This window comes from Halichoeres trimaculatus, unplaced genomic scaffold (assembly GCF_033239565.1).
Source record: "Halichoeres trimaculatus isolate MK-OKI-2021-1 unplaced genomic scaffold, fHalTri1.1 fHalTri1_scaffold_3, whole genome shotgun sequence".
NCBI lineage: Eukaryota > Metazoa > Chordata > Actinopteri > Labriformes > Labridae > Halichoeres > Halichoeres trimaculatus.
The window spans coordinates 34978008-34990183 of NW_027437181.1; the positions used below are offsets into that span (position 1 = coordinate 34978008).

The 12176-nt window shown below is 41.4% G+C and overlaps 1 protein-coding gene across 1 annotated transcript in view; it reads left to right on the forward strand.

The window, feature by feature from the left end:
* The window catches only part of LOC141787560 (neural-cadherin-like), a 477836-nt gene that overhangs the window by 417776 nt on the left and 47884 nt on the right, over positions 1–12176 (forward strand). Inside the window, exon 33 of the mRNA XM_074666057.1 lies at positions 2357–2621. Coding sequence (XP_074522158.1) covers positions 2357–2621 — 265 coding nt within the window. The remainder of the gene's footprint in view (positions 1–2356; positions 2622–12176) is intronic.

Consider the following 12176-nt stretch of genomic DNA (forward strand, 5'->3'; position numbering starts at 1 on the left):
GCTGTAAACTTGTGGCCTCCATGGAACAAGAGCTGCTCCCATGAAGTTATCAGGTGGAAACCTCTGGTCTGAAAAACACTGCCTGGCCAAAAAAGGTTGCCAGCAAATGAAAAAAAAAAAAAAATCATTAGCTGAACCACCTTAAGCTTTTAATAATGGCATGTATTTGCTTTTGCATTGTTTCGGTAAGCTTCTGCAATGTCACAAGATTTATTTCCATCCAGTGTTGTGTTAATTTTTCACCAAGATCTTGCATTGATGGGCACCTTATTCCTGTTAGTGTGGAGGCTCAAAGACTGCCTTCTTTCCACTATGGCCACGGTCGATGATTGCTTTAAAACTATTTTAGAAACAGACAAATGAGGTCACAGGGGCTATGACCATTTATCATGAAAGAGACCTACTCCTTTGTAGGAAATGAAGGACTCAGTCTAGGTTAAAGAAATAAAATTATCTTTATATTTTCAGGTGTTTATACACTAATTTCAAAATACTTGTGTATTATGTTATTGTCTACCCGAATGCAGGCCAGCATGCCATATTGCACTTCACCCCCCACCCCCACCCCCCAAAAGTGCACTGAAAGCTTGCCAACTCCAACCTGGTCTATCCTCGGCGCAAGGCGCAGCACACCTCACGCAGCTGTAATTTGGTGACAGGCGCACATGTGCGCACATGTCATCAAAGCCTCAGAGGCAGGTTTCCAGAGTGTCAGGCACATTTTAATGCAATAAACAATCACAGCAATCACTATTTAATGTAACTGTCTGAACCAGCATATACATTTATATCTATATTAACTGTCCCGTCACATCTGATGTTAGATTAAAGCCGTTTGTCATAATGGAAAGTTAACCTGACGGCAGCTGGAAGTTTGATGCACATCTTACAATTAAACAATAAACAGCCTTAACATCTGATACTGAGTATATATCTGGTTCTCTCATTTCATTTAATTCAAAGAAAAGAGGGAGAGAAAAGACGAAGAAAAAAAGAGACAAAATAAATGTGTGTCACTCAGGATTTACCCGTGATTTCCCATATTTCTCTGTTTTAGTCTTTATTTTTAACGTGATCTAAAAAGATGGAGTATATTATTGTAAGGAGGATGAGGTGGAGACACCAGGAGAGTATACAGTATATCACCAAAGGCTCTGCTTGGCGATGACAAACCAGGAGTGCAGGTGGATCAAAAGTATTCTGAATGGATAAGCCAGCTGTGTAACTGTCTCTTCATTTTGTTCTCCTATTAATGACAAAGGAACAGATTAAATCTGTCCCGGGAGCTGGCCCACACGGTGACGTGCGTCGTGTCCTCCGATGCGCCCCGCTGTCCATTGACCTGCTGCAGGCACAGCGGCTCTGACCGTCTCCGCTACCTCTCTCCGCGGTGCTGAAGATCACTCAGACCAATCAGACGCTGCGCCTCGGCCGCAGGGCATTTAAAGGCGAGGAGAGGCGCTCATTTGATTGGTGAAAACAGCGCTCGGCTGTGTTAAACCCACTCACGGCTTTTCTCCTCCCTCTCTGCCATTTGCGCGGAGGGAGGCGTGGACGCGCAGCTCTGCGCCTGGACTGCGCCTGGACTGCGCATCCCTTGGCACTGCAAGAAACTTGCAAAGTGCGCCGGTCACGCCCTGTGCGCACGGCGAAGGCCGGCGCAGGGCAGGTGCGCCTGCGCCTGCGCCTGGTCTACGAAATTAGAGCCCTAAGGGACAAGGCTCGCTGACATTCAGAGAAGAAAACATGAAAATTGCCTTCACTTGATTGTGAAAGAAGGGAACAAATCCTCTGAGCAGTGAATATTCTACATCATATTCTATTTATTTATTTTTATGGAAAATATATGATTATTATTCTTGTTATGTGTCATACGCCGTTATTAAATGTTTAGGGAAGTCAAAAATGCAGAGAAAGAAAGAAGAAAGCATCCAAATGTTGCTGCCTCAGCAAATGCTTTAAATAGCACACACTGGATCCTGATGAGTTACCTGGCAAAGAGCCAAATAAGACATCATGGTAATTTGATGAAAGGCTTCCTGCCACACGTTTGTCAGTGTTCTTCTGGTGGTTCATGCTAATGTCGAGCCCCAACATGATGCGTTAGCCCTCTGCATTTCCATTAAACTCATTAGGCTAATGTTGTTTATGATGATGAATTTAATTAGACAGTACTCTGGTGTGTGTTGACAGTGAGTTTGAAAAATATTCCTCATAAGCAAAGCCACTGCCCCAATATCTGGTAATGATGATAAGAATTTGGCACGCAGGAAGATAACTTAATCAGAAATAAGAAGTCAGATTTTATCTGAACTAATTATCCGCCGACTGATCATCCTTTTTTCCCCTCTCCAAGATCTTCCAGGGCCTCTTCTGTGTCTTCTTCAACCTCGGTGACGGGGACTACAACCTAACCTTGCCGACTTACCGCCTCGACAATGGTGAATGGCACGAGGTCTCTCTGGACCGACATGACAACGAGATGACCCTGCGGCTGGACGGTGGCGGAGGACAGAGAGAGGTCACGGGACAGAGAGGCCGAAGCAGAGAGATCATCATAGACCCCTCTGTGGTGATGCTGGGAAACAGCTTTCCCTCTGGAATCAACAAGAGCTTCCAGGGTGAGTGACTCAGTTTATTTCTCTCAAATTAAAATCTGCAAGTGTTTTCATCTTTTTATTTTAATTAATCCTCAGTTAAGACTGGAAAAACATCATACAACATTTTCTGATATCAAATGATTATTCTCTGTGAGGCCTTCCAGACATCAGGTGTCAGAGATAGTTGTGTTATGAGCTGGGTATACTCTGGCTTTGTGCTGCTCTGTCCCTGTAGTTTCTTCACTTCACACTTATTACATGTTCAGAAAGTCTGCATGGGAGCAGCTGGAGCAGCTGGAGGCTTAAGGACAGCGTGTTAAAGGGACAATGACTTCATTTTTTATGGCCTAGCACAAAAATTGTAAAAATATTTGTGCAATATCTTGACCAGGATTCCAGCAAAAACCTCCAGGTTCCTTTCATGGACATTGTTGGCATCTTTTAATCCCTCTTTGTGCTTTCTTGATGTGTTTCTTTTCAGCAATGCGCTGGAACCTTAAACTTTTCAGCACAAAGTTTCATGTGGAAGGCAGATGCCTGAATCAGTTGAACCAGACGTTAAGGACACTGAAAGACACCGGGTACAAAGTTTGTGTAATGTCCGACTGGGAAATTAGTTGAAAATTTGCAGTTATCAAACTAATGATCTCCACGCAGTGCGGCTGCTTTGTGCTTTTTCTACTTGCTAATTTCTTGGTTTCGGCTCCTTTTACTGGAATCCAACATCCAAACATGTCTGGGTGAAAACAGTCAGTATTACAGTAGGTCCCATTTCTTCTGAGGTGTCCACCCAGTTGCCATCCCACTATGAAACCAATTAGAGTTTGGTCCATGAGTGAAAAGGCAAATGTTGATATGTTCTAACCTAATTTAACAATCATTGTTCAAAATGCTTGAGTAAAAACTTAGGGTCAATAACTACATGAAAGGCTGCTTTTCAAAGCCTGGATGGACCAGTACCTATGCAGCAAGTCTTTCTGACCACTCAAAGCACTTTTACACTGTTTCACCCATCCACACTGCCCTGATGGCAGAGACTTCTGTTGTAGGAACCATCCGTTGTAGCTAAAGCTTTCAAACCCATCCGCATACCAATGACCAACATTGGAGTGAGGTTCGGTGTCTTGCTCAAGGACACTTCAGCATCTGACTCCAGGAGCTGGGATCCAACCCATGACCTTCTGATTGATAGATGACAACTCAGCTTTTTTTTTTGCCTTCATTCAGTCATAGGACAAGTATTTAAAGAATGCATAAAGGGCTCTGTGTTTTTCATGGGATGAAAACACAGTTTCCCATAAGCACCATCACCCACTGTCATAAAGACATGACTCTTTCCAGGGCAAGCATTTTTTTATGGAGAGCAGATCTTCTTTTTAACTCTACTTTGTTCAAGACAACTTTTCCCAGGATTCAAAGTGACGAGGTAATGTATATATTTGTAGTTACATTGGGCTATTATTGGAAGGAGACAACAATCAAACTTTGTGAACTCAGTTTGTAGCAAACTTTGGTGTCCAGAAGCTGAGCCGACTCTCTGTTCAGTGTTACTCATCGCCCTGTGTTCTGAGACGTGTCTGTGACGTGCAACGTTAGTGAAACCTGGTTATGTCCTACCAGTGCTCATCTACCAACTCCAGCCTCACCAAGCAGAGCTAACGTCACCTGGCTCTTCATCAGGCTATTTTACTGAAAAATGGTTTGTGGTCTGCCAGGAAAATCTGAGAATTCATGGATTCTGTGAAATAGCAACTACAAAAACTGACTATGGCACTGAAAATCTCTTTTTTAATAGATTATGAACAGGTAAATATATGAAAGTGAGACTATTTCAAGATCACCTTTGAAGTCCTCACAGTGCCTTTTAAACCCACAAGTATTTAAAACCGAAATACTTGTGGATTCATATCCCACAAGTATTTAGACCTGTCTTTGGCTTAGCTCAGCTAACCTATCAGTACTCAGCAGGATTCACACAGAAAAAAACAATACATCTACCAAAAGTCTGCATAGACACAACAAAGTGTGCAATGGTAAACATTTGAAGTAACTTTTTCATTCTGTAACTATTCATGTATCCTTTCATCTATTCCTCCATTAAGATGAATGGATGGATCAAGCTGTTTTTGAGAAGGAGAAGCAGAAAGAGAAGTATTATGGACTGGTACTCGTACAATGCTTTTTTCTGGTCTTTCCACTTTCACACCACTCGTCTGATTCAACCAGTCACACTTCATTCACACACTGATTTTAAAGGCTGCTGGTGTGAGGGAACATTAGAATTAGCTAATCTCATTCATACACTGGGATTCAATCATGTCGAAGTCACACTCCCACATGTGACTGCAGGGGATGGGACTGAACATCTAAGATTCTGATTGAACGATGACAACCCATCACTGAGCCACAGCTGCCCACTGATCACACAGATAGTGCATGATAAACAGACTCTTCTCTAAGATGTCTTATGGTCCATTTATCATTCAGAGAGCTTGTTACTACTTCTCACGTTCACACACTGAACCCAGTGATGACAGTGCCATTTAAAACTTGATATGATCTAACACATTAACAAACAATGACACACTTTTTGAGATCTTGCTCAGCATTCAGCTCAAGGACACGTTGACATGCAGACTGGATGAGTTAAAGGCAAAACTGACAAGCCTCTGGTTAGTGGACGGCCCACTCTGTCTCCTGAGCCACAGCTATCCCATCATTTAGTCAGCGATGTGCTTCACTGGTTGACTCCTTTCAGGGGGGAGCATGTCCTGCAGCTCAGACAGGTGCTCAGACAGATTGAATGCTTCATCTGCTAAACTGACGGGGTGGAGTTACTTGATAATGATTTTAAACTGGAAAGCACAACTTAAAGAGGGGGTTTTCTGCTCGCCCACATTTTAAACATGGATGTCAAGTAACAATGCTGGTGTTCATACTAAATGTGTGTGAAATTTCAAACAGCTACACAACTGATCAAAACACTTCATTCTAAAAAAGTAGCACGAGATCTTCTGAATACTTGTTGAAATGATTACGTTATCACAAAAGGCTGTCCAAACTGGTTTTTGAGCTCTTATCATCCAGATTTAGGGATTTTAGAGAAAAGTAGCCAGGTGTAAGTCATAAAAAGGCTTTAGATTTATGGTTAATCACTTTAAGAAGTACCAGGACAGATTCGGTGTTCTTGATTCTGTCCTGCTGTTAATATTTCTCAGACTATAGACATTTTGCCTCTTATACAACGATCTGTTTTGTTTTGTTTTCCAACCTTTAAGTCTGGTCACTTCCTCACCCCTGAACCTTTCTTTCTGTTTTGAACTTACAATGATAACACTTGTAAATAGCACAAAGACCCAACAAAGAAACATGGAAACAATATCCCAAAGGAACAGAGAAACATTTCAGTACATTCGTTTTTTCCTATTTCTCTCTGGTGTTTCTAAATTTGTAAGACCTTCCCCATAATCCTTTTATTTATCATCAGTTTTAAGCCTCCGTTGAGGATTATTTGTCATGATTCAGTAAGGAACAGCACCATCCCATTTGTTTTCATTAGGAGAACAAAAATTGCAGATCTTTTCTGTCATCCTTCAGTAATTCTTCCCATCTGAGGCAGATAAACACTTGGTAACTTTAAAGGGGAAACATTTTAAGCAGGGAATTAAAGACGATTAGGTCACATGACGGTGTAGATCTCCCTGTATATCCTCTGTAGTGGTTAAATAACTGATTATACAGTGTCAAAAATGTGAATACAACACTGTATATAACCTCTTTCTAACCTGAGTGTGTGTGGGAGGAAGAGACAATGTGACGTGTGCGATGTGTCATTCAGTGCACACACTTACAGTATTATCACTGACAAGTGCTACCAAGAATAATTCTTTTATCTGTTCCAATGGTCTCAGTTCAAAGGAAGATTTTCTGACAGATTCGTGGCTGATTCATTCAAACTCAGCTGCATTGTGAGATTTGACAATGACCATTCTAAAACCTGTGCATATAGAGACCTTCACTGGAGTTATGTTCACTTCAAACAAGCCTAAAGTTGACTAATAACAGTTATCTGAGTTTGGTCTAATCATGTTGGTGACGTCAAGAATACCAGGAGAAATGTGAAGCAGCTTCAATAGCTCGTCACTGATCAGTAAACAGAAAGGATCAGAAACAGAGGTTAACTTTTTCTCTAGTTGTTTAGTAGTTAACTAACCAGACAAAGAAACTCTGACAGTTTCCTGACTGTCATCATGGAGAACGGAGCAAAAATTTAGAGCAAAAATATATATATATTTTTTAAAGTTTAAGTGAGAGAAAGGTCTGAAGAGTCTTGTTTACTGTTTACAATAAGACAAATCTGCAGGGCCATGACAAATGTCCACCATCACTCCACCTTTTAACTTTAACTCATCCTGAACAATAACTGGTCCCCTTGTGTGAAGTAATAAAAGTAAATGTAGGAAGTACAGTGACGTAATGAATTATGAATATCCCCTCATGGGGTCTAGGCACTGGTGGTGGTGGTAAAGAAGTCTTAAATAGGCTGGATCTGGATGACTCAATGATGACTGCAGGGCTGTAGAGCAGAACACTGAGCGATGAAGACTGAAGGGAGGAGGATGGTCGTGGTGTGGGCCTGAAAGACAGCTGACAAGCAAGAGAGACAGAAATTAAACACCACACATTGAATGAAACCGTCATGATAGAGAGGAAAAACTGACATGCCTCTGATCAGCTGAATGGTGTGAAGTAGTAATTAATGAGTGAAGGAAACGTCAGAGTGTGAGCACATAGACAGTCTTTCTAATTGAACTTACAGTCCTTACGCAGAGACAGAGTTTTGGTGTGGTTAAGTTAGAATAAATTAAATCTTTTAAGCTCCTGCTGTTCATATTAATTTTTTAAAGATGGTTGGTTTCAGCCCTTGACACAAAAATTTAAGGGCTGTATCCAAAATTATCTCTGAAACTACACTCACCGGCCACTTTATTAGGTACACCTTGCTAGTACCAGGTTGGACCCCCTTTTGCCTTCACAACTGCTTTAATCCTGCGTGGCATAGATTCAACAAGGTACTGGAAACATTCCTCAGAGAGTTTGGTCCATTTTGACATGAAAGCATCACACAGTTCAGCAGAATTGTCGGCTGAACATCCATGATGAGGATCTCCCATTCCACCACATCCCTAAGGTGCTCTATTGGATTGAGATCTGGGGACATTAGAGTACAGTGAACTCATTGTCATGAAGAAACCAGTCTGAGATGATTCCAGCTTTATGACATGGAGCGTTATCCTGCTGGAAGTAGCCATCAGAAGATGGGTACACTGTGCTCATAAAGGGATGGACATGGTTAGCAACAATACTCAGGTAGGCTGTGGACTTTAAACCATGCTCAATTGGTACTAAGGGCCCAAAGTGAGCCAATAAAATATCCCCCACATCATTACACCACCAGCAGCAGCCCGGACCGTTGATACAATACAGGATGGGTCCATGCTTTCATGTTGTTGAGGCCAAATTCTGACCCTACCATCTGAATGTGGAGCAGAAATCCAGACTTATCAGACCAGGCAACGTTTTTCAGTCTTCTATTGTCCAGTTTAAGTGAGCCTGTGTGAATTGTAGCCTCAGTTTCCTGTTCTTAGCTGACAGGAGTGGCACCCAGTGTGGTCTTCTGCTGCTGTAGACTGTCTGCCAAAAGGTTGGACGTGTTGTGTGTTCAGAGATGCTCTTCTGCAGACCTCGGATCGTAACAAGTGGTTATTTGAGTTACTGTTGCCTTTCTATCAGCTCTAACCAGTCTGGCCATTCTCCTCTGACCTCTGGCATCAACAAGGCCTTTTGGCCCACAGAACTGCCGCTCACTGGATATTTCTCTTTTTTGGACCATTCTCTGTAAACCCTAGAGATGGTTGTGCATGAAAATCCCAGTAGATCAGCAGTGTCTGAAATACTCAGACCAGCCCGTCTGACACCAACAACCATGCCAGATGGACAGGTGTGCCTAATAAAGTGGCCGGTGAGTGCATATTGACTTTACTTTTCCTGTTATTAAAGGCTCCAGACATGGTTCATTCTGTGCATCAAACTACAGGACATTCAGTCTGACATTTAGAGAACACACTGACTTCCCTATATAGGCTGTGGGTGACTCAGTGTACAGTAGTGTGTGTGTTATTTTTTTTAGTTTTTCCCCAGTCCACTGTCATTCTTAAAGAGATGTGGAAAAATTGGAGGATAGTGTACATATATGTTGATGCTTGCAGACACGCAGGAGAAAAAGCTTTGTTTAGATGCATGGAGGAAGAAAAAGAGGATACCGAACGGTTAAAAGTCTGGAGAGATATCAGATAAGGCGAAAACAGAGAGAGCCTCCTGGAGCTGAAGAGTTAAAGGTGGAGCAGCTGAGCCTCAGGCACTAAATGACTGATCGTGTTTATAAAGGAGACTTTAAAAACATTTTCCTGCAAAAGAGAAAGACATGATAGATTGTGAAAGTATAAAGTGTGTGTGTTCACTTTAATGTGTGTTTGCTGAGGGTTTTATTAATGTATTTTCTAATATGGTGAGAGGGGAAATTAGATATTAACTGAATTCACAAACTTAGCAATTAAGCAAAGAGAACATAAACAAGATAAATTTGTGTCCTCTGGAGTTTATTGCCTCCACTGCTCCATATTAATGCATTAGAAAGACTCAGCTGCACACAATATGTTTTGGCACCACTTTAAATGTTAAATCAGTCTCTGATAGAAAATAAATAAAATAAATAAATAAATAATAACCAACAAACAAATAACTTGTGAACTCTGGAAGATATGAGAAAAAATGACGTCACAGTTTAAAGTTAATTTATTTGCCAAGTATGTTTTTCCAAGAATCTAAAATGCTGTCAATCCATAATGTTAAACTCAAAACATTTTGTTTTGATTTTTTAAAAGAAAAGTTGTGGAAAGAAAATATGATGCTAAAATCAAAGATCAAACAGGAACATGTTCAACATATATTCTTCTATGATTAATTTATTAAATTAATTCATCCTTTTGGAAGCTGTCTATTCACTCAGCAGAATCACAGCTTGTTTGTAATGGTTTTAATCAAACAAAAACTGTCCCACATAAGGATGTTTCTTTAAATACCATCCTGAATTGAAAATAATAAACAAATAAAATTAAAATCTCGATTGCAATTAACAAACCTGCCAACCATAGCACCATTTTTCCGAAGAACATCATGAGCCTTTTTCCTCAAAGCCACATAAATATTTGTAAATCATTTAAACAATGGCATGAAAACGTTTTAGCGTAACATGAGACTGCATTGTAGAAAATTTGCATGAGAGTCAAAGCAAAGGATTTGTGTCTCACCAGTGATGGAGAGTAGCAACCTTCTAAAGACAAACTAAGTTTCACCAAAAAACACCAATCACCCTGTAATCCAGTATCATGCAGACCCCAAACATGTCATTTCAGAGCTAAAACAGCCCTGACCCAATGAGACATGGACTCCACAAGACCTCTGAAGGTGTGCTTGGATTAGGATCTGAAAGACCTCGAGACCCAGTCAACAGTTTGAAGTCACATTTCTCTTTACCACCTTACTTTCTCTGACTGGTCTGAAACTGTGATGCACAGTGTTCTGTTTTCAATCTCAACCGGCATGAACTTTTTCCTCAGCTGCTTTTCGGTTGAATCAGACCACACAGGTAAGTTCTCGCTCCACATGCACATCAGTGAGCTGTGGCCGCCCATGACTCTGTTGCTCCTTTACCAGTCTTTCTTCCTGGGACTTTGTTTGGTGGGTCAAGGACCACTGCAGGCTGAGGAAACCCCACATGAGCTGCTAAGTTTCAAGAAGCTCTTTGACCCCAGTGATCCAACCATCACAGTGTGGCTCACACTCTCACCCTCGCCCTTTTTCCTGCTTCAACTAGGATAAAATGTTCACTTGTTGCCTAACATCTCAGTCACTGACAGGTGTAACATTTCTCTTGTCTTTGATCTTGTTTGTCCTTTGTGTACTACTCTCCAACAACATTACAAACTATCATTGCATCATTGATACTGTCTTTGCTTGTTATGCAGTTTTTCTTATCTTGTGCTTCGAAGTTCACTTCCTGCACTAAAGTCTTCTCACAGATGCTAAAGGTCTCTCAGTATCACTGTAACCTCGAGTATACTCCATCCTTTCTCACACACACTCACACATACACACACACAGCACCTCACACTGGGGGCCTGCTTGACATCTTCCCACAGGAGCTCATCCCTGGCCAGGCTTTCTTGCAATCTTTGGACCTCCGTGCTGAAATGAAGACTGGGATCTCACCAGAGAGCACATCCAGCCCTGCAGCTGTAACCTCAGCCTACTCTTTCACCCACACATCTAGACCATGAACAGAGGGGGTGGCACTAGTTTGCTAATGAAGACATTTCTCTATGTTCTTTATTCTCTTTGGATTTTATATATTCTCTACAGCTTGTCCGTGCCTACTCTTCATGTCTCAGAAAGCCCTTTCATATTGTCCTCTTTACTTTCTTTCAAACCTCTTTCCTCTTCCTTCTCCTGATCTGCTCCATTCTACACCACTTGGTTGATATTCATGCCTTTTTTTTTGCTGGGAAGTTGGGTAACCTCTCAGCAGGCCCATGGAACCACGTTAGCGTACGTTAAAGGCAACTAAGTGAAAGGCTATAAATCCAAACACTCATTTTACCTTCTTGCCCATCGGTCTCTTTGTACCTTTTGTTTCTGCCTCCCACTCTCCTATTGAACAGTCCTCTGAAGATGCTCTTCCACACTTTTTTCCTCAACATACTGAACACAATGAACACAAAAAATCTAAACAGAAACACTTTTTTCCACCCACCTGCTGACTCTATGTGTCCAGTATCAACCTCTTCATTTCCAATAACACTTTTGTATTGACCTATCGCTCCCGATAAGGTTACAAACCACACTCCAAACACCTACACTCTTCACCCTTACACCTAACCTTTCTAAGTCTTTTTAGCTCTTTCTTTACCCTCCTGGTCACATCAATACCTCCCAACTGGTTGTTACTCCAAACACTGTGTTGCACATCCCAGAGGAGCACCACAATGGTAGAGCAGTCTCTCTCCGTCTTAATAATCCTTTCCGACTTTATAGCAGCATTAGAAATTGAACCACTGAATTTCCCCCATACGTTAAAGAAGCTAGAAGTAACAGGCACTGTCCTCTCTGTCTTTACTGTGCTCTTCAGGGACTGCTTTAATTAATAACATAAATAAAACCAGTGTGGAAGCTGGGGTCCCTCAGGGCTGTGTTCTGGATCCTCTCCTCTTATCCAACAACAAATCACACCTCTTGTGTATACTTTCATATTTTTTTCCTGTCATAACTATGCAGGCAACACCCACCTTAATCCTGTCTTTGTCTTGTGTTTGGAACATAAATGGCATCGTATTTTTCTGAGGACTCCTTAGTTTTACAACAGGGCAGCATGCAAGGTCTGCTGTCACACCTTGGTAGCATTAAGGTCTTTGCACATTGAGTCTGATTTTTTTCTGATGTGTTTTTTTTTATTCATAA